The sequence below is a fragment of the Myotis lucifugus genome, unplaced genomic scaffold (genome assembly GCF_000147115.1).
Source record: "Myotis lucifugus unplaced genomic scaffold, Myoluc2.0 scaffold_28, whole genome shotgun sequence".
NCBI classification, from domain to species: Eukaryota; Metazoa; Chordata; class Mammalia; order Chiroptera; family Vespertilionidae; genus Myotis; species Myotis lucifugus.
Window position 1 is genome coordinate 6,297,479 of NW_005871076.1, and position 22,358 is coordinate 6,319,836.

Genomic DNA, 22,358 nt, shown 5'->3' on the forward strand with positions numbered 1-22,358 from the left:
CCTCTGCTGGATAGGGTGAGCAAGACCAATGCTGTTTGTTCCTCAAAAGAATTCAGGTCAGGCTGTGAGGGCTGGTGCTGCAATACCAGGTGCCATGCCCAGGGCCAGGCAGCAGTGGCAGCTGCGGGCCAGTGTTTGCAGAGGTGGTACTTGGATGATTTTAGGAAATACATGAGCACTTATCAAAATGTTATTTTGATGTATATTAGAAAAAATGTAACCAGCCCACCTGATTTCACAGATACTGCTTAAAGGAGGTACCGTTAAACAGAAGTTAGTCTAAGTATGTAATGGCATTATCTTTGGTGTGATGATAGGGAAAGGTGCTGACCCGGACATCAAGTAATGGGCTCACAGGGGGAGCACAGGGTCAGGAGCCACTTCTAGGGGCTCGGTGGGCACAGGTCAGGGGGCAGCCTAGACAGAGGGCGTCGTGAGAGGCTTTACTCCTTGGAGGTGTTTCCGGAAGATGCATTTGCTGCAGGTAGAGGATGGATAATGGATGCTGGGGCTGATGTAGGCCAGTTTAGGAACCTTTGCAGCACTGAGGGGTGGGGCCTTGGCCTCTGCTGAAGTGATGGGTTGAGAGGAGGTGGACTGGGGGCCGCTGGGCTCCTAGGCTGTAGGGCTTCCAGCAGATCAGGTGAAGCAGCTGAGGACAGACGGGGATCTGGGCTCAAGCCTGGAAGATCATTTTGGAATGTGACAAACTGATGGCAACAAAAGCCATGAGAATGTTCCAGAGTGTCGTCATGGATCCTGAGTCGGGGTTGGGGTGAGTATAGGGAGGCCAAAGCCTTCTGGGTCCAGCCCCATGGGAGTTCCCCGAGATTCAGTCCTTGTCCTGGGCTTTGGAGAGTCGGTGATGAACAAAATCAAGATCCCTCTTCCTGCAAAACTTACAAGAGAAACAGATGGGCTTGTAAACGTAAAGCAAGTTCAGTGCTATAGAGAGGGCATGGTAGGATTTTTCAAAGGTCTTCTGGGTAAGGTGATTTGTGAAGACACACCTGAAGATCTTAAAGCACATGTGTATCTCTGGGGAGTGTTCCAGGCAGTGGAACCACAAGTGCGAAGGGCAAATGACAAAGAAGGGAGAGGGGAGAGGCTAGAGCAGGGGTGGGCAAACTTTTTGACTCGAGGGCCACAATGGGTTCTTAAACTGGACCGGAGGGCCGGAACAAAAGCATGGATGGAGTGTTTGTGTGAACTAATATAAATGCAAAGTAAACATCATTACATAAAAGGGTACGGTCTTTTTTTTAGTTTTATTCATTTCAAACGGGCCGTAGTTTGCCCACGGCTGGGCTAGAGGGCCAAACCGTCATTTAAGACTTTGGCTTTTACTGGGAGATAGAAACTGTTGCTGGTTGGAGCTGAGAGAATGACACAATCTGACTTGTTTTATAGGGATTACTAGAGGCCTGGTGCACTGGCGGGGTCCTGCTGGCCCGCCTGATCGGGGCCAATCAGGGCCAGCCGGGCAAGAAAGAGGGGCCACTGGCCGAAGGTGATTGGCTGGCCCCGCCTCCTGGTCGAACTCCCAGTTGAGGGGACAATTTGCATATTGATTGTGACTGCCCTGGGGAGTAGGGTGTGGGGAACAGTAAAGCCCAAAGGGGAAGTTACTGCAGTGGTCTGGGTTCAGGTGACTGGAAGTCCCCCTCCCAGTGTACCAGGGGGTGGTCTGTGTGACCAGCAGAATATAATGGCAGTGATGGTCATATATATGTGGATGTTTTGTGTTAATCCTCACCTGAGGATATTTTTTTTGCTTGCTTTTCAGAGAGAATGGAAGGGAGGTAGGGGGAGAAAAAGAGAGAAACATTGATGTGAGGGACACATTGACTGGTTGCCTCCCCGATAATGCCCAACCTAGGGCGGGGAGTGAACCCACAACCCTATGCTCTAACCAACCACTTAGCAACACTGGCCGGGGCAGTGCTGGTCATATTACTTTTGAGATCAGGTTTTAAAAAAACCACGACTCCCATCTGGTTGTTCTCCTGGATGATTCACTTGAGGGGAGCCAGTGAGCACATCATAAGCTGCTCTGTGGGAGGCCACAGGGCACGGAACCGAGGCCGCCTGCCAGCAGCCAGGAGGGAGTCTGGAAGCAGCTCCCCAGCCCATCTGGCCTTCGGAGAGAGACTGAGCCTCACGCAAGACCGAGTCAGGACCTCCCACAGAGCTGTTCCTGGATTCCTGGCCTTCAGAAACTGAGGTAATAAATGTTTGTTGTTTTAGCTGCAAAGTTTTGGGGCAGTTCGTTACACAGCAATAGGTAACTAATATGATGACCAGGTGAAAGTAAACAGGTGGTTGGACCCACCATACATTTTAAAGATAAGAATTTGGACAGATCAGGTATGAGATACGAAGACATTTATGTGGAGAGTTTAGGAGGCAGGCAGTTATAAGTCAGGATACAGGAGAAGGCAGGATTTGGACTGTACATAAAGCCAGGAGTCTGGTTAAGTTTGGAAGAGTGAGTAGAGCCAGAGACCTGGGTATTGAGCCCAGGGAAGCACAGCTTTTAATGACTAGGAAACTGCGGTGAAGGAAGACAAAATCAGAATGGAGTGTTCTGGAAGGCAAGTGAGGAACTTCTGAGAGCGGGGCCATTCACCTGGGCACTTGTACGGTGAGACTGGTAAGATGAGGAAAGAGCCAATCAATCTGGTAATGCTGACAGCTCCCTTAAGGGGGACAGTAGTAGAGTGGCCGGGAGGAGAGGGGCTGGAATGGCAGAGAGAATGCAAGTGAGGAAGAGGGGACACCACACACCTCTCTCTAAGGAGCTTTGCTGGGAAGGGACATGGCGTTAGGAGGGCTATTTGGAGGCAGCTGTCATCCTGGTGTGGTTATAAGCTGATAGAAACAACTCAGACGAGAAGGGGGTGATACCCATGGAGATTTTAAGGACACTTCCAAGGTTTTGAGCTTCCCCTTGAAGGGTGAACACTTGAGTTCCCGAGGAGATGGACAAGAGTCTCCTTGTTGGGACACTGGGGGCAGATCCGGGAGATGTTTCATGTAAAACGTGACTGCTGGGAGGCAAAGAAAAACTACTTTAACTTCTTGGGCTTGGTTTCAAGGTGGACTTTATTGGGAAAAGTTAGTGTAAAAAACATTCGAATTCATAAAATTTAAATAGATAGTAAAATTATACCTTGTAGCTATAGTAATCGCTATATTAATCACAAATAAGGTAATGTCTAAGTTATTGCCTAAGCAAATGCTACTTTGTTAGGCTACTGTAGTAAGCCCAAGGCAGGAAACACTGCAATTATTAGAAGTGAGCCCAATGATGTATTTGCATTTGGAGCTGAACAAAGGGAAACAAGCAAGTTCTGATTATGGCATCATAACATTCTAGCCTGAGGAAGAAAATAAGCAACTTTTTAATATGTCCTGCAGCAGAGCACATCAGTGACTGTAACCATGCATTACAATTCTCATTTCACATCATAAAGAGAGTAATCAGTGTTCTGCATGATACATTGTTTTACTGAGTTTCATGTGGTTTGTCCCTCTCAGGACCTTTCTAGAAACATTTCCTCTCTGGGGACCACTTCCTAAGACACCCAGTTTGCTTGCCCTGGTCATCTTTGGCATTTAATACCAGCCAACCTGCCCAGACCCTGGGCTGGTGGAAGACCCCTCCCTGAAAAAAGGGTGAGTCAGATCTCTCCTTTTCTCAGACCCTAATGCCACACAACTTGGTCGAGAATGTCACTAACAAGTTAATATGGGATTCTCTTTGGTTATGGGATTTTTATTTAAGCTTATAAAAAAATACAGCTAGAAATATGCTCCTGAATTCTAAAAGTATTTGTGACTGACTTAAACACAAGTATGTCCTTGCAAAATTCACCACCTGGCCAGGTTTAACATCTGCCTATTTCCCGGTGGACTCTAACATCAGTGCTCTATTTAGCAAATACATTTGAGTGAAGAACAGTGACTGATCTTAAGAGCCCCGATGGGTGGGGGCAGCTGGCGAGGGCAGCCTTAGATGCTGTCCATGGCTCTGAACTCGCTGAGTGCCTGCACAGGGTTCACATGCTTCTTCTGAGACGCCCGTTTAATCTTGGTCTGTGTCTCATCCTGTTTCTCTCTCTTCACCAAGGGCTTTTTCTCAGGTGCCTTCATCTTCCACGACACAGCCGGGAGGTTGAGGGAAGCCATGCCCTGCGACTTCTGGTACTTGGTGGAGGCCACATAGGAGGCCTTCACTGTCTGCACCACGGCGTTCATCAAGTTCTTGGCAGCCTGGATCAGGGACATGGCGCTGTCCACCTAAGAGACACAAACATGGGCGGTGAGGAGCACAGGCCTGACCTTTAGCCCCAGGGTTGGGTGAGGGGGGAGCCCCCTCCTCCTTCCCTTCAGGGGTGGGCCACAGCCCCATATAATTGGCTGCTCTTATTCAAATACCCTAAAAGGCCTGTTTCAGATCTTCTGAAGAAATAAAGGGAACAGTAACAAGAATGTAAGGCATCGCCACCTCCCCCTCACCCCTCAAACAAGCTGGAGGAGGAGGCCTGAGTCAGCCATGGCCAGGGGCACTGACTTGTAGCAGGTGACCAAATGGTGTCAATTTCTTTGAAAGGAAATTCCAGGGAATTAATAGAGCCCAGCACACCGAGCGAGATCACCTCTTTGCCCTCCCCCAGGTGAGGAGAGGTCCAGAACAGTGACATGGTAAAGAGACAAGGAGGGGTGATAATACTGAAGCACTTGGAGGGGTAGAGGAGATTTGAGAAAGCCTTGCTATATCATCTTTGCAATTTTTGAACAGGCTCAATTCTTCTGTGGGGAAAGAAAAACAGGGAAGATTAAAAATATACCTGCAACTGAGGTGCAGCCAGCCCTTGGCCTCCAAGGAAGAAACTTCAGGGTTTTCCACAGCTCACCTTCCCAGTTCAGGGCAGGTAAGGAGTGTATGTGGACAAAGGCCAGACTATTCCCACCACCCACTTCTTTTCACAGATGAAACTTACCCCAGAGACAACGAGCTCCCCACCAAGGTTCTGCACCTCGGCCTTGACTTTGCTGCAGATGTTGAGCTGGTGGCAGTAGAGGGCGATGCGCTGCAGGTAGGCCAGCAGGTCCTGCTTGCAGGCCGAGTCTGGACACTGACGGGAGAATAAGTTTAGCAGAGCACCCAGGCCTGATCTAAACACACCTACCCCCGGGGGCTGTTTCTAAATCTCTGTGTGCCACCAAGAGAGGCTTCCTCTCTCCTTGCTGGAGCAAAGGGCATGAGAGATGAGTTACCCAATTACCTGGGGCAGTTTGGCTCTAGGCTGCCCTCTGCTTGGGCCCAAGCCCCTAAAGGTGAAAAAAGCGTCAGCAAGCAAGAGCTTGGTTCTGAAGAAAAGCCAGAGTGCTCTGAGCTTGCTAACAACCATCCCAACAGCTCTTCTGCTCAATTATGATACACACCGTAAACACCTGGTGAAAGGAGAGGTTCACTTCAGGCAAAGATGGAGGATGAGTGAATCAAAGCAAGAGAACAAGCAGTGGGAGACTGCGAGGTCTTGACCAGCCACTGGAAAATTAAAGGGCAGCCGCTGCCCAATTCCTGTCTTGCTGCCAAAGCTCAGGAAGCTTTACCCAGAGAAAGAAATACAGAGCACCTCTCAGGTATTTATAGCAAACATTTCCCTCTGGGAGACTGGGCACAGACAAACCTGTAGACCATGCTGGAAATTTTGAATTTAAGAATCTTACGGAACACAGCAGAGCCCTATTAAGACATGCACTTTAGATGAGTGTGTAGGAAGACTGTACTGGCAGCTGTATGGAGGACGGCGTGGAGAAGAGAGAGGGGAAGCAGTGAGGAGCAGCCACAAGGAGTAGTCCAGGCATGGGCTGTGGAGGTCGGCCTGAGCTGGCTCTGGAAGAGGGGACAAGACTAGATGGTGGCCAGTAGAAGTATAGCACTTAGCACTGGATTGTGGGAAGGAGGGGTTAGGATGACTTCTGAATCTTTGGCTTGAGCGATGAGGCACTGCTGTCCCTCAGCCCAGATGCAGGGTGAGAGGCTTGATACCTCAGGGGAAGGGCTTAGACTACAGAGAACTGTAACTGAGAAACAGCATCTCCAGTAAATAAGTCTTGGAACATCAAAGGAAAATGTCAACTCTCCAGGAGTAGGAACCACATTTTCTGACGTATCACTGCAGGGAATAAAGGGTTTATGAAAGCTGGGTAGTTGAGAACTCACAGTGCTGAGGACACATGTCTGTCCCCAACTGGACACATTATCCTGCTGCTTCTAAGAAGCAAATCCACGAGAAGAGGCACTCGCACACCTGGGGTCAGCGTGGTAGGCTTGGAAGCAGTGCCTGCCCAGAGCTCAAGTTCTGAAGAGAACTAGGAATACACACGTCCCCAGGAGAGGCTAGATTTTAGCTATTATTCAGGACAGACACACCTCCAGGTATGTTCTCTCAAGAATTACCAAAGAATTATTCAGAAATTCTTAAAACTCTATGCTGGTTGGCAAGTTAAGAACAATTTTTGAGATGAGTGTTGTGTCCCCTGAAAATAATTGTTATTGCTGCCTCAGGAATGGACCAGGCTGGGCTGAGACCCACATGTTAGGTCTGTTACTTACATGGTCTGCGATGGTGCGGCCAAGCTTATCCATCCTGGATCCTGCCTCTGCAATTTTCTTGGCAGCACTGATCACATCTGATGTGTTTTTGAGCGGTCCCTTACCTCTGAAAAAAGAACAAGGATCATTGTACGTGAAGCCCTTCATAGTTGGCAGTGAGTAGAAAAGAGAAGATGGCTGCCTCTGCGGCTGTGGGCCGGGCACCGCTCACCGGGTGAAGTCGGTCATCTCCATCATGATCATGCACATCTGCTTGGCCAGCACGATGATGTCGTTACCACTGTCGTCCCATTTGGACACTTCAGCATCCAGCTTGCTCTTTTCTTCCTGGAAGCTGGCCACCTGTTCTGCAATCTTTGCTTTTTGCTCTTGGGGAAGCTGAGCCATGATTGCCTAAAATCAGAAGCACAGAAAGCTCTTACATGGAAAGAATATGACATTCTCACAGTACATTAGCCGAAAGCATTTCCACCGAGCAATCTATGACATAGATAGGATAATGCTTTAATAGGTTTCATTTTGCCTGAAGGGCCATTCCCAACCCACTTTTAAGAACAAATTTTAATGTGAAGGAAAACAAGAGTATAAGGGGTACAAGGCTAATGTGGACACTTCGGGATCACACTGGCCCAGGAACAGAGCCTGCTTAATTGAGTTCTGCAAAAGTTTCATCCTCTGTCTCCTGTGAGGGCGCAGATGAGAGAAGGGCTAATGCTGGTGGCGCTTTCCCAAGCATTTCCTGTGGCCGCATTGCATCTTTAACTTTTCAAGGTGAACTGGAAGTGCCTTTAGAATGTAAATTTTAAAGGAGGCAGCAGAGAACCTGCTGAGGTATATACACTTTGTATAGCTCAGTAGCATTGACACCTTACCAAAGTAGCACCTGGGCTCTCCCCAAAGTGCTCATGACAAAGTGGGGCCTAAAGCAGGGATGTACTCGCTGTTCAAAATATCTGAGAAGTGAAAAAGGACTCCTTAGAAATATTTCTTGGCATCCTCCCCAAAACAAAAATGCTACTGATGGAAGATTTAATGACTCAAATGGATGCAAAGGTTCTGACTGATTCTCTTGAATGTAACACTGTTATTTTATTTAACCCATAAATAAATATTTCAGTGTAACTGACATGGACAAAGACCGCAATCTTTTTAACCACCATTGTGTTGATTAGATCCTCAGGCTCTCCTGATGCAGGATTGTCATAAACCAAAGCCCCAGGGCACAACTGAGGAGACACTTTGGAGAAACCTACAATTGACTAGCAGGTGCCACAACTTCCGTCCTATGGCCAGAAGAAAAGAGGGAAAATTGGGTTCTCAAAATAGAGTATTTTCCTGGAAAAGAAAAGCTAAGACCTGAGAGGGACAGAGAAGGTCTGCAGAACAAGTTTTGTTTTTTTTGAGAGACACATTGATTGGTTGCCTCACACACACACCCCAGCTGGGGATCGGGCCTGCAACCCTTTTATGTGCAGGCTGACACACTATCCACTAAGCCAAACTGGCGAGGGCCAAAACAAGTTTAACTGATTCCTTACCCGGGCACTCTGGCCAGCTATCAACTGGTCATCTTCTGTCTGGACGCTTGTCCTGCTGCGGACATCGAAGTCTTCTGTCTCGAAGTCAGAGTCATCCAACTCCTCAGGAGTCTGCCATCAAGAGAGAGATATGAGCCAGATACAACGTAGGCCTCCCGCTGTCCCGAGCCACTCAGTCCACACCCTGCCTGATGTAGGGACACCCAGAATTTTCATGTGCAGGATTCTAAACAGATGTGGGTAATAGCTAAAAGCACTCACTATTCGTTTGAGACCTTGCCTCACAGGTGCACCTGTGGGTGGCTCATCCAACAAACAGTAGGCCAGGGCACCACACCACACTTGCCAAAGGGCCAAGGGATTCCTTTTTGGGGGTTAGGGCTCCAATTCCCACCCCTGAGTCAAGACTCTCTTTGACATCAGATTTATACTTCTTAATGTACTCCTCCCACAGCTGCATCTAAAGACAAAGATGAGAACTGTCCAGGGTAGAAAAGGTATTTTAATTTAAAAATAGAGGTATTTTACACAATATTAGGCAGTTTCTTAACTTTTCCACTTTATGACAAGAAGAACATTAAATGTATTAAATAATACTGGGCCTTCTCTTAGGGTACCAAAGGCTGCTTTGAGGGGTAAAAATAGTTAATTTTTATGTATTTTTTCCTTTGATAAAAGGAAAAGAGAGAATGTGGCAGGTAAGGTCTAAATACCAAAGGAACTAATTAATGGTCCTAGTTCTGCTTTAATTATGAAATAAAATTCTTATTTTGCACAGCCTCCAGCCTCACATGACTAGCTGCTGACTTGAAACATAATGTCATCTGGAAGTCATCAGTAAGGGGGCAGGAGGCAGAACAGCTGCCTGTGACAGGAGGGCAGGCCCTCATCTGCCCCAGGACCTGATCCAAGCCCAGCCCCAAGATTTGCTGTGAGGCTCAAATGAGAGGACGTGTGAGAAGCACCTGAAACCGCCAAGAGTCTGTACATGTGCAAGGGCCAGGCCTCTCCCTCAATGGGAAGAGGTGAGAATAGCAGAGGTACATGAGACACCAAGAGCACATCAACACAAGATCCCGGAGTGTCTCCGAGCTGGGAGCGCAAAACACGACGTCACTATTGCCCATTTTATCCTTCCAGAGCTGGAAGAGGAAGCCAAGCCAGCTGCCTGACCCTAAGATGTGGTTTCCCACAACCCTACTTGCTTCCTCAGAAAGGACTCTGGAATTCGCAAGCACCTCCTGGAGGTATGCAGTTTCAGCCACTGAAATCCCCAAAGGCATTAGCCTCCTCCATCATTAAGGTTTCTTTTACTGTTTCTAGGTGTCTGTCATCATGGAAAGGCTTCTGGAGAAATAGGGCTGTGTTCACTGGCCCTGGTGTATGTGATCCGGGGATCCCTTCACACCACTGAGATATGGCCTCTACATAATATGGGTTCTTCTTTAGCAGCAGCAGGACTGAAGAAAGGAAAAGGCTCCACAAGCTCCCGGCCCACCCCAACATGTCGGGGGTGACCTGGGGCCTGCAGGAACAGCCAACCAGGCCATCTCTGAACAGTTGTTTTCCTCCTCACCTCAGAGCAGTACAGTCTTACACTGCATATAAAATGGATCCAGCCTAATGCAACTGCCTTAGAAATGGTCTCTTTCCAGCTGACAGTCCAGCTAGGCTCTGTAGCTGTCAGGCTGAGGGGGTAAAAAGTGAGACAGATCCCTGCCTACCTTGAGGTCTGACTAGCAAACCATGAAGCTGTGAATGAAGCTCCTCTGATCCAACTAGATCGACAGCAAAGCAGCCACCTATGCTGCGGACAGGGGCTGAGGATGGCTACACACTTGTGCTCAGAACAGCATGTGAAGGATGACTGCTATGGGAAAGGCAGCTGCGAGACCCAGGCCGAGCACCCTGGGGGTACATTACAGAGGGGTTGGAGCTTCTCAAAACCTGTTTATGCCAACCCAGAGGGGCTGGACTTTCAGATGGTGAGAACTGCTGCTCTCGGAGACGATGGGCCACATGGGGGCCCTGAGCCAGGGAACATGACCAGGGCTGCCACAGTCGCTCATCCTCACCCTGAACTGGGGTTCTAGCATCCTGCCTGCCACCCCTTCAAAAGGGGGGGGGGGGAGCTCCATGTGAAGAATAACTTCAACCTGCAATAAGGAATACTCCCCTCTCTGAAATTAACTAAAAAGCCTTTATTTTCTATAGTTTCCCTCTAAGGCAAATGGAAACCTATTTGTGGTGATTGTGTGCTCTAAAATCATCAGGAGCAACTCATACTAGCTCCTGTTCTCAGTCTGAGTTTGGGCTCTAACTTGCAACTAACAGTCATTTCAGACAATGTAATTAAATATATCTCATTCTAACAGCTTTTAGATTCATGGTTTTAATATACTGCCAATACATCTGCTGAGTTCCAGAATGATGCATTGTTCTCAAGGTTAGCAAATGATAAGAACAAGCTATTAAAACATCCGAAATGCAGTTACTCACCCTTATCATCAACACCGCTTTCCTGATGTCCCGGATGCCATCGTACACCAGGCGGGAGGCATCGATAAACTCATTCTCATCCATGGGCTGGGCGGGGTCCGAGCTGAGGGCTTCCACGGCCGCTTCTACTTGCTCAGTAAAACGCGGCATAACTGCAGAGAAAAGAGGCCCAGCAGACATCATCATTCTATAGCCCTCCCTGAATCTACCTCACTCAGAAAGAGGCAAGGTGTCTGATGAAGAGCTTCCACTTCTACCTATGTGAGATTTATGGCTGAAATAAATTAAATGTATTTCAACCAAGACTCGAATCATCCTCTTTGTCTCTGACCAGATTTTACAATAAAGGATTTCGATGGTTGAGAACATTGAAGTAAGGTTAATTTGAGGCCTTAAGAATGGGACCCTCCTTAAATTAGTATTTATTCACTAACAGAAGACTTAACTCAAAAATTAATCTTAAACAGTGCTTTCAGAATTATTTCCTCAGACCTGGCTGGGCGGTTAAGTTGGTTGGAGCTTCATACCTCACACCAAAAGGATGCAGGTTCGATTCCCAGTCACAACACATACCTAGTTTGCAGGTTTGATCGTTGGTCGGGGCGTGTATGGGAGGTAACAAATTGATGTTTCCCTTCCCCTCTCTCTAAAATCAACTTAAAAAAACATATCCTCGGGCAAGGAGAAAAAAAAGAATTATTCCCCTCATTAATCATGGCACCCACATGAAGGAAACGTGTGTGTGAGGCCTTAATTTGGCTGACCAACTTCTCACAAGTCTAGTGTCCACCCAGAACACTTAAGGCCTGAGTCCTGGTCTCCTACTTCCCACCCACAGGGCCTGGCCTAGCCCACCCGGGCTGTGTGGGGAGCACCAGTAAGGCAGGGAGTTCCCATACCTGTGTTGGAGAGAAGCTTGGTAGCTTCCAGCACCTTCTCTGTGTAGACCCCTGGCTCATAGTTGTCCATCTCAGAGGTGACTACATGAATGACCCGGGCTGCCCGGCCTCGGATTGCACCAGCTGTGCGGTCTAGCCCGTCCACATCTTTCTCTTGGAGAGCAATGACACATTTGTTCACATCTTCCAATATGTGATTCTCTGAGGAACAAGCAAAAGTGGAATGAGGGAGAAGGCCTTTCAAAAGAAGGGGACAATTTTTTTGCCTTGAAATTTTTTTTTCAATTATAGTTGTTACATAATACATATTAGTTTCAGGTGTACAACAGTGATTAGACATTTATATAACTTACAAAGTGATCACCCCAAATATGTCTAGTACCCACCTGACAGCATACATAGTTATTACAACACTGACTGTATTCCCTGTGCTGAAAAGGGGACAATAACTGTTAGTTGGCATGTACCATTCACTGAGAGCTCACTCTGTGCCAGCCACAGCGCCAAAAGCTTTTACATGCATTATTGCACTGAAGAGAAAAGATTAACTGCTGGATTAACTGTCCCACTGAAACTCAACCTATAATCACCTCCGAGAATAACAATCTTTATTCCAGGTTTAAAAAAAGAGAAAAAGGCCCATCTGTAAGGCACAGTTATTCTATAAGTCAAGCAGATGATTCAGATAACAGAAACCTCAAGAACTTCTCTTTCCCTTAAATAATCTCATTGACCTTACATATATCCCGAAGTCTAAATTAGAAGAAAAGGTTCACTGTAAGGCTACCTCCCAGTGCCTCACCCCTCCTTCCAGCAGATGCCAGTGGCAGTCAGCACAGCCCAGAGGAGCAGGTGCGGTCAGCAGGGGAAGCCTTCCTGAGGGGCGCTGAGGGAGCATACGGAGGGAACATTTCCTAACCCTACAGGCTGCAGGTGGGCCTGTTGTGGTATTTGTGGAAATCCTTGAATTCTGTTAAGCCCAGAAGTGGCTCCTACCAGTGACAGAGCTGGAATTGGAAGACACACCAAAACTATTTTTCCTGAAAACAATAAAGCTTGACACTAGATCCTGGAAACCTCAGAGTAAGGCATTCACTTCAGCCTCATTGATAATAGCAAAATGGGGACAACCCAAATGTTCAAGAGCAGAGAGTAATAAATTTGGGGCGCTACGCAACTGTAGACGTGGAAGACGTCGGTCTGTAGGTGCAGGCCCAGAATGGGAAAGGGAAAGCTCTCACCCAGGGACCAGTCAGCCAGAATGACAGGGCTGCCCACACTCCATGGGGTGGGTGGGCAAGGGACACACAGGAAAGTTCCCAGGTTATTACCTGGCCATTTCCTTCCTGCTCAGAAAGAAGCTGTCTTCAAAACATGTAAGGACTCGTAGAAACAGAGTCAAAGACATGCCCACTCTATTAAGCCAAGACAGTACCTGGCACTACAGGTGAAAGACTAATGGTCCCAGTTCTGGAAGACCAGAATAATTAGTAGAAATGCAATCTGTTTAAAAAACACATCTGGTTAGTTCTCTGCCAGCCCTGGCTACCTTATGCTTTGACATGTCATTATCTAGAACTAGTTCCTGATTTAACCCACTTCCAAAGCCAATACCCTTCTTTCACAGCCTCTGCTAATGTAGTCACATTATATATAACAATACACTTCACCTCTTAAGTACCCAAAACAAGGAAGTGGTCATGATAGGCTATTTCCTTTCATCACAAGTATTCAGCAGTATCGCAGAGAACAGAGCCACCAGACACCCGCCTCTGGGCTTCAGGATCTCCAGTCGGCCCCAAGAACCAATACCCTCCTCCTTTTTGTAGTTCCCAAGAGACTGCAGACAGGGTCTCTATAAGGATCTCTTTGTTCTAAAACCATGAGTATAATGGGATTAAGATGGGGAAAAAAAATCACAAGAAAGAAATAATGATGTGAACAATTACAATTGAAAGGAAATCTGGTAAAAACATCTTTGCTACAAAACTAAACTATTATCATATGATCCAGCAATCACATTCCTTGGAATTTATCCCAAGACAATGAAAACTTACATCCACATAAAAACCTGCACAAAGATGTTTCTAGCAGCTTTATTCATAATTGCCAAAACTTGAAAGCAACCAAGATGTCCAAGTGGGTGAACAGATTAACTGTGGTACATCTAGACAATGGAATATTATTTAGCACTAAAAGGAAATAATGGGGTGGGGATGGGCTACAAGGAGTGAATAGGGGGGGAAATATTACATTCAACAAAGATTTTTTAAAAATTAAAAAAAATTAAAGTGCATATAAAAACAATAATTATCAAGTCATGAAAAGACATGGAGGAATCATAAATGAATATTACTAAGTGAAGACAGACAGTCTGAAAAGGCTACATGCTATATGATTCCTACTATATGACATGCTGAAAAAGGCAAAACTATGGAGATAGTAAAAAAAAAAAAAAATCAGGTTGGAGAGAGGAGGGATGAATAGACAGAGCACAGAGATTTTTTTTTTTATTATTTTTTTTAGGGCAGGGAATATTTTATCTGATACTATAGTGATGGTCCATTTGTTCAAAACCGTATAATGTAAACCACCAAGAGTGAATAATAATGCACATTATGGACTTTGGGTTATTCAATTTTAACAGATAAGCCGCTGCGGTGGGGATGTTGAAAATGGGAAAGGCTGAGCATGTGTGGAAGCAGGTATTAGATGGGAAATCTCTACCTTTTAACTTTTCTGTGAACTAAAAGTTGCTTTTAAACACCTTCAAATGTTAGTAAAATTTTAAAAAATTTCCAAGAAAACCCAGAATATAGTAATAACTCCTATTACAAAAGGGAAAAATGAATGACCACAATACAGCTAAGACGACCATAATTTAACGTCTACTAAATTAAAAATTAGACTTGTTCGGGGTACTATTGAAAGAGAAAACATTAAACCTTTTACATAAACAAATTTTAGAGGGGATATTACAAGAATAAATAGATTTGGAGTCCATCAGAAGCATCACTTACATACAAACTCTCTACATATTCATTTTAACTAAACAGAATGGTACTGCACCTGTCCACCACACTAAGTAGACCTTGTGTTAAAAACTGCTGTGCTGGTGTTTTTTAACTGAATCTAGTAATTTTACACTTGTACCTTATATCACTAAGAAAAGAAAAGGAATAAAAAGTTAAGATGATACTAACTAAATTATAAACCAATGTTTTCTCATATCACTGATTTTTAAGACTCATCCCTGTTTCAGGATTGTTAATACGTGGGGGTGGGGGAGCACATCTTAGAATCAACGAAGCATGATTCTTTTTGTGCACTAAACAAAGTGGCCCAACTTCCACCAAGGATTCACTAACCTTCATCTAGACAGCTATGTTTTTAAAAATCAATTTAGACCTTGAATTTATACTGCCTTTCATCCCGATGAATGCAAACCAGGAAAGGGTTTGCCATTCTTTAGCGACAAAGGAAGCCTCTGTTTCAGGAAGCCGACTAAAGTCATATTCTCTACCCTCACCGAACAGCTGTGCCTAGGAAAACCCCGGCCAGCTGAGGCCACCACACACCCAGGACACAGCATCAACCCTGCCCTCCACACTGGTGCCGTTGGACATGTGCAAACATGGGAGGGTTGGAGTACCCACACTAACCATAAATTACTTAAGCTTTAATTGAAATTCCCAGGAAACCTAGCCTGGGTCCATTATGAGTAGACACAGCAATCTGTACCCCATTAAAGGCTCTGATTGTTCATTACAGTCTTTTTTGTAGGTGCTTCTAACAAGGAAAAAAGTCATATACATACAACAGTCTATTTATTATGGACACTATTATGTCTTTTTTTCACCTGAAAACCTTTTTAAGTTTATCTCTACAGATCTAACTCATCTATTTTAATGGCTGTGCAGTCCCTATTAAATAGATCAGGGGTCCTCAAACTACGGCCCGCAGGCCACATGCAAATACAAATATTGTATTTGTTACCGTTTTGTTTTTTTACTTCAAAATAAGATATGTGCAGTGTGCATAGGAATTTGTTCATAGTTTTTTTTTAAACTATAGTCCGGCCCTCCAACGGTCTGAGGGACAGTGAACTGGCCCCGTTTAAAAAGTTTGAGGACCCCTGAAATAGATGGAAGGGCCATAAATCACTTATCCAGCCTTCTCTTACACCTTCTGGTTGAAGTGAACATCCTTGTACAGATATTTTGGCAAACATTTGTGTAAATGTCCCTGGGGAAATTCTCTAGCAACAGGATTACTAAATCAAAGGCCTACACGTTTAAAGTAGATGTTTGGTACCTAACTGCCATCTAGGAACCAAGCCAGTTGGCACTCTCCAAAAAAGGACGCATAAACTTATACTTCAGTCCACAATGCACAGTAGGGCCCGTCCTGCATACCCTTTGCTCTGGATATCTTTATTGGTGCAATCTTATGCACACATAGGAGACAATATTAATGTTATACAAAGGACTTACTATATAACAGGAAATATTCTTTGTGCTTGACGTTTAACTAAATGGCAGCTATCTTTTTTTTTTTTAAATCAGCATTGCCCTAAATGGTTTGGCTCAGTGGATAGAGCATCAGCCTATGGACTGAAGGGTCCCAGGTTCGATTCCAATTAAGGGCACATGCCTGGGTTGCAGGTTCAGTCCCCAGTAGGGAGGGGTGCAGGAGGCAGCCGATCAATGATTCTCATCACTGATATTTTTATCTCCCTCACCTTTTCCCTTCCTCTCTGAAATCAATATATATAAATATATAAATAATCATTAATTAATGAGGAAACTGAGGCACAGAAGTATTAAGTGACTTGCCTGAGGCCACACAGCTAGTGGGCACTGAAGTCAGAAATCAAATCTAAACTACCTATGCCACTTCCTCAAAAGAGGGAAATCTCAGTTTTGCATTTTTGCTATAAAACACAAAAACAAAAATTTGATATAATAATCCTTTTATTTAATGTCCTCCAAATCAGACCAAATTCTTTGGGCACATTGATACATAATGAAGAAAAAAGTACAAATTACCACTCTTGTGCATTGCCCCAAAGTATCTAATGCAGTATGTTATATGCTTCTGAGAGCATATGGTAAAGCAATGTAATAAACCAATTAGAACCACCTGCATCTTTAAAAGTAAAAAAATTTAAAAAGCAACCGAAACTTCCATGTGTAAGCAGAGTAAATGAATGAGAAAGTAAATTGCATTTCCATGGAAAACATTTATCAAATACAATTCAAATGAAATTCAAACAGTCTTTATCACTTTGTTAAATTTCAAACCACCATCCTTATGGGATCAGCCAATGCAAATACATTCGTGATTTGCTGAATGCTCCCTAGTATCCTAAACCAGTGATCAGCAAACTGCGGCTCCCGAGCCACATGCGGCTCTTTGGCCCCTTGAGTGTGGCCACGAAGTTTCAATCGCACTGTACGTGCACGCCCACACGTGGTATTTTGTGGAAGAGCCACACTAAAGGGGCCGCAGTTTGCCAACCACTGCCCTAAACCATCTCCGATATTTACAAGGCAACATTATGAACAGAACAGCTTGGGGGAAAGGAATCCCCATTTCCTCTTCCCTGAGTGGGGCATGCATGCACCTCTCTCTATTTTCAAGTGACATATTTGATCTGAGTAACCCAGGTTCTCCTTGCCCTGCAGATTCAGAAAACACTGGCAACAGGGTCTTGGTGGCTTTACAGATGATATGCAAAATGACCACTACTTTTTGAGCCACAAATTTAGGATATGCCTTGTGATAAGTATAAGGGAAGTTAAGGACCAATGGAACAGAATATCCAGGAACAACAGAACTAAAGCAGCATAATAGGGTCCTCTCAGTCCTGATCCCTAAATAACTTCCCCTTGGATAGGCTACAACAAACATCCAGGCCCCATGGATTCCAAGAGGGAAAGTGATGGTGGAAAATCATTAGTGGAAATAGTCTATAAAAACCCTCACACTGCCAGCGGGCCACAAGGCACCAGAATACAGTAGAGAACAACCACTCCAAGGAGTCAAGTGGCATTATCACTTTTCATTTGGCAACATCTTAAGGCCCACCATCTTAAGGCCCATCCTGCTCGGTTCTCCCCAGACAACCATCACCCGTGGTGGGACTTACCTGGTAGCCCCCTGCTCAGAAACTGATGGGACTACTGAAGCACCAGTGTGTGTGAGGGCAAGAGGAAATTGGCCAAGAGGGAAGATCAGCATGAGGCCAAGACATGGCTTCTCATCTAAAGACTGCCCATGACTATGCAGAGTGACGCCTGCTCTCCATTCCACGGTGCATATCCAGAGATGCTTAGCTGCACAAGGACCAGTGGGGGCTGCCCAATTAAGTGAGGTTCCGCTCAAGGAGAGCCAGCCAAGACTACCCTACGAGGCTATGTGTCATGACATGGGGAGACCTCTCTAGCCCCCCCCAGCCCCCCCCCCACAAAAACTGCTAACGCTGGGTGAGACCCTCAGTAGACTGAGCTGCAGATGGAATTGGAACCTCCTGCTTCAGCAAGATCATGTTTCTCCACTATCACCTCAATGAACAGGGAGACCAGGTCTATACCCTGAAGAAGTTTGATCCTATGGGACAACAGACCTGCTCGGCCCATCCTGCTCAGTTTCACCCCAGACGGCAAATACTCTCGACACTGAATCACCATCAAGAAATGTTTCAAGGTGCTGATGACCCAGCAACTGCGCCCTGTATTGTGAAGGTCCCTTAAATTTCATGTCTCTCCTGCCACCTGTGACCCCTCTGAGACTTTCCGAAACCAAGCTTTTCAGTCTTGAGCCTTGAAGCCTTCTTACCACCCTTAGTCTTTGGAATCGGTGTCATCATTACCTTTGATCATGCTTGTGTGAAGCAATCATGGTAGCACCCCCCCTTAAAGGGAACAAGTTTAAGTCTGCTTTTCATATTTTGACTGCCACATTAAAATGATTTGAAAGGAAAAAAAAAGTGCTAAAGTTGCCATGGATGAGGTAGATACATGAAGGTATAAAAGACTCTAAATGCTAAAAATTAACTGGTTAATGGAGAACTCTGCACAGGCAATTGCTTGTCTGTTCCCTTCATCCTATGCCCCTAAAAAGCACATCAAAAAATCAGGAATTGTTCATTATTTAATTACTTGACATTGCTAAGCAAGTCTGTGACAAAACATTCGAGAAACACACCAGGGTACACCTATAAAATTTAGATGCTCTAAAAATACCACCACTTTTTGACTAGAAGAATTGTTCTGTGTTTTTATATGCTAAATAGAAACTGTCTAAACTCCTTTCCATCAAGTCAACCCTTATACTTTCCACCGTTGCATAAAAATTGAATATATCACACAAAAGTGTATCTGTTAAAGAACTTTATTTCTCTTTACCATTCTGCTGTTTTATGTCACATACCCTAACCACACTGCCTGGATTTCACTAACCATTACTGCAGAATCCCTTTTGTTCTCTGATTTGAAGATGTATGAGGGATATTTGATTCTCTTTCATTTTATTTTGCTGTAAGAACTGAAAATCCCTTGAGACAAGCCTGATACACCCACTCTAATCAGGAGAGGGGAAGTTTAGGAATGGCTTAGCTAGCTCCAGAGGGGTGCTTTGCATTGAGAATTCTGAATTTGTTGTTTGCTTAAAAGTGTGCTGTGAAGGTAGAATGTTTTTTTCTAAACCTATGAAAAAGACTAATTCAGTACTTCATTGGGAAAAACAACGGAAGGCCAACATTTCCAAAAAAAAGCCATTTGCTGCATTTTTGGCACCTGCAAAGATGTGCTTCCAAATGAGTGTTTTCAAGTACCAGCACCTGTAATTTGGGGTTCCTGCAGCAGCACGGTTTACACCCTTTTTTGAGGTTTATGGATTGCCTGCTCCTTACTCTATCAAGTAGAGCCACCAATCCCAAGGAAAGCAGGCAGAGACTGGGAGACACTGGTATGCGGAGCACACTGTCACCGTATGTAGGTCACTGCTGGAGGACTGTGCTGTGCATGTACTTAGGCCCCACTTCTGTTTCAAGCCCCACTGCCACTCGCACTCCCACATTCCAGCCTGTGGTTCCCTGGGGCAAAAGGTAGTTTCAGCCCTACAACTACCCAGCACTGACTGCCCACACCACTGGCCTCAGGATGTCTGGCACCTCCAGGCAGCAAGCAGTGCAGCCAAGGGCAGCAGAGGATCCATTAAAGGGAGAATGCATTTATACTTAACTCTAAGGAGATGGATTGAAATTTATCTCTGTGTGATAAACAGTGAATTGCAATTGACAGACATTTTCTATATGAATGCAATTTACTATGTTATTACCAGTTTATGTTTATATAATGAAATCAACTGTTTTTATGAGGTGAATTACCCAGATTTATTTTTTGCAAGTTCATAATTAAAAGGCATTTAAATATTTCCTCTCTGTTTTCTGTCTTTTGAAAAGTAGTCAGTTCAACTATGATCATTTGTGAGGGAGAGAGGAGATTTCCAAGCAAGGAAAAATTGTTTCAAAAAAGAAAGTAAAGGTGATGGGGTTGGGATTCCCTTCTCCTAAGTTTCACTTCTTCATACAGCCTCTACTAGGATACAGGACATTTTTCTAAACACACAGCAGGAAGAGTGGTGGATGGTATGGTGCTGTACAGGTCAGTTGCAAAATCCTACTCTTAACAAACAGGGAAAACTCTCTGCCAGCCAGTTTTCTAATTGAAGTTTCTAAGATCAAGACCAGCCCCACCACATGGGAAACAACTCCAATGCCACCTCCCACTGCTCAGGAGTCTGTGGTAGCTTTTGTTTGTTTGTTTGTTTTTTTAATTAAAATGAAAACCAGCACGGTATTAGTGCTACAATGATTTACCTGCCCAGACTTGGGGTGTTATGATTGCCCATTATTGTACCTTAGGCAAAAGTAATTATGCACATCCTCACAAGCCTCTCTGGGGAACCAGCTGATTACCTGAGACAGCCAAGAAGTCATCAATGGAAGTGATGTCATCGACAGCATCTGTGAGAACACGGACCTGTTTTTCCCACTGCTCTTTAAAAAGATCCATGTTCTCTTGGGCCAGCTTACTCTGTGGTTTTGCTGCTAAAGCCAATGCAGCATTAATAACCTGCAAAGATTATCAAGTTCAATGTTTACTTTTCAGAGTCATGAAAACAAAACAGGTGGGATAACATGGTCAGTAGAGTGGTGATGGCTTTGTTTCACACGCATTTTACAGGACACATGATACCACACGTTTCACTATAACACAAAGCTGGAATAAAGAAATGTGTTAAATAGGTTTTTAAATGTGAATGTAGAAGCAACACATTTGCAATAGAGAGATATAGTAATACACTGAAAATATGGACAATCACAAATAAAAATATCTAATCTTCCCACTCTGTAATATCAACTCTATTATATTCCAGGCTTTTTTTTCCTCATATACATATGTATGCATGCATGTCAAAAAATACACAATTAGAATTATGTGCTACATAAAACTATCTTATTTCTTTTAAATACTTCTCCATATCATTAAATGTAAGTCTAAAAAATCAACTGTTTATTCCATCTTATGGATGCACATCACTATTTTCCTATTGTAGGATATCTACGTTTGTTCCAGTTACCCACCATTCTTAATAATCTTGATATACATTAGGCATTTCAGGTTCTTGATACATTATCAAAGCACAATTGTGAATAATATATTGTATTCTATTTCCAAGCATTTTTCTAACAGGCATATTTGACATATAGCAACATAAAGAATAAAATTTGTGAAGTTTAAAAAGTTATTTCTTTAAAAAATGGCTTTGAGATAGAATTCACATACCAAACAATTCACCCATTTAAACTGTACAATTCAATGATTTTTAGTATATTCACAGTTGTACAACCATCATCACAATCATAATTTTCATCACTCCAAAAAGAAACCCTATATCCATCAGTAGTCATTTTCCATCAACATTCCTTAACCCTATCTCCTGGCAACCACTAACTTAACTTTTTGTCTCTGTGGATTTGTCAATTCTGGATATTTAATATAAATGAAATCATATTAATATGTGTATTTTTATAACTAGCTTCTTTCACTTAATGTTTCTGAGGTCCATCCACATTCTATAAAATGTTTTTGTATTTCATTCCTTTTTATTAATCAACTAGAGGCCTAGTGCATGAATTCGTGCATGGGTGGCCCCTTGGCCTGGCCGGCGATCAGGGCAGATTGGGGCTGGGGGGAGGGATCGCAGGAGGTTGGCCTGCCACAGGAGATTGGCTGTGGGAGCGCACTGACCACCAGGGGGCAGCTCCTGCGTTGAGTGTCTGCCCACTGGTGGTCAGTGCGTGTCATAGTGACCAGTCGTTTGGTTGACCGGTTGTAACAGTCACTTAGGCTTTCATATATATATAGATAATATGCCATTATACGGCTGTATTATATTTATCCATTCACCAGTAGATAGACATTAGAACTGTTTCCACTTTTTGGCCATTACGAATGCTGCTGCTATAAATACATGTTTTTGTGTTTTCATTATTCTTGGGATATAACTATCAGTGGAATTGCTGGATTATATGGTTAACTTTATGTTTAACATTTTGGGAACTGCCTTACTGTTTTCCAAAGCAGCTGTAGCATTTTACATTTCCACCAGCATGTATGAGGGTTCCACTTTCCCCACTTGATTTTCTTTTTTTCTAAAATTATTGTTATCCTAGTGGGTGTGAAGTGGTACCTCACTGTGGTTTTGATTTTCATTTCCATGTTG

General features: G+C 44.3%; 1 protein-coding gene, 1 long non-coding RNA gene and 1 pseudogene across 6 annotated transcripts in view; 2 read left to right on the plus strand and 1 right to left on the minus strand.

The window, feature by feature from the left end:
- Positions 1 to 3,087: 3,087 nt before the first annotated feature.
- CTNNA1 (catenin alpha 1) overlaps positions 3,088 to 22,358 on the minus strand; it is a 171,511-nt gene continuing 152,240 nt past the window's right edge. For 3 of the 5 annotated variants that reach the window (XM_023752104.1, XM_023752105.1, XM_023752106.1), the window contains exons 11-18: positions 20,548 to 20,704; positions 11,565 to 11,765; positions 10,666 to 10,817; positions 8,167 to 8,277; positions 6,840 to 7,021; positions 6,629 to 6,734; positions 5,007 to 5,141; positions 3,088 to 4,302 (exon numbers count right to left, since the gene is read on the minus strand). In XM_023752104.1, the coding sequence (XP_023607872.1) occupies positions 4,015 to 4,302; positions 5,007 to 5,141; positions 6,629 to 6,734; positions 6,840 to 7,021; positions 8,167 to 8,277; positions 10,666 to 10,817; positions 11,565 to 11,765; positions 20,548 to 20,704 (1,332 nt within the window). In that variant the 3' untranslated portion in view covers positions 3,088 to 4,014. The other 2 variants (XM_023752107.1, XM_023752108.1) reach the window with 2 other exon arrangements.
- LOC111825481 lies at positions 8,916 to 10,968 on the plus strand. The gene is made up of 2 exons (XR_002828659.1): positions 8,916 to 9,413; positions 9,490 to 10,968. It is a non-coding gene; the product is annotated as an uncharacterized LOC111825481 (long non-coding RNA).
- LOC111825480 lies at positions 18,026 to 18,487 on the plus strand (annotated as a pseudogene).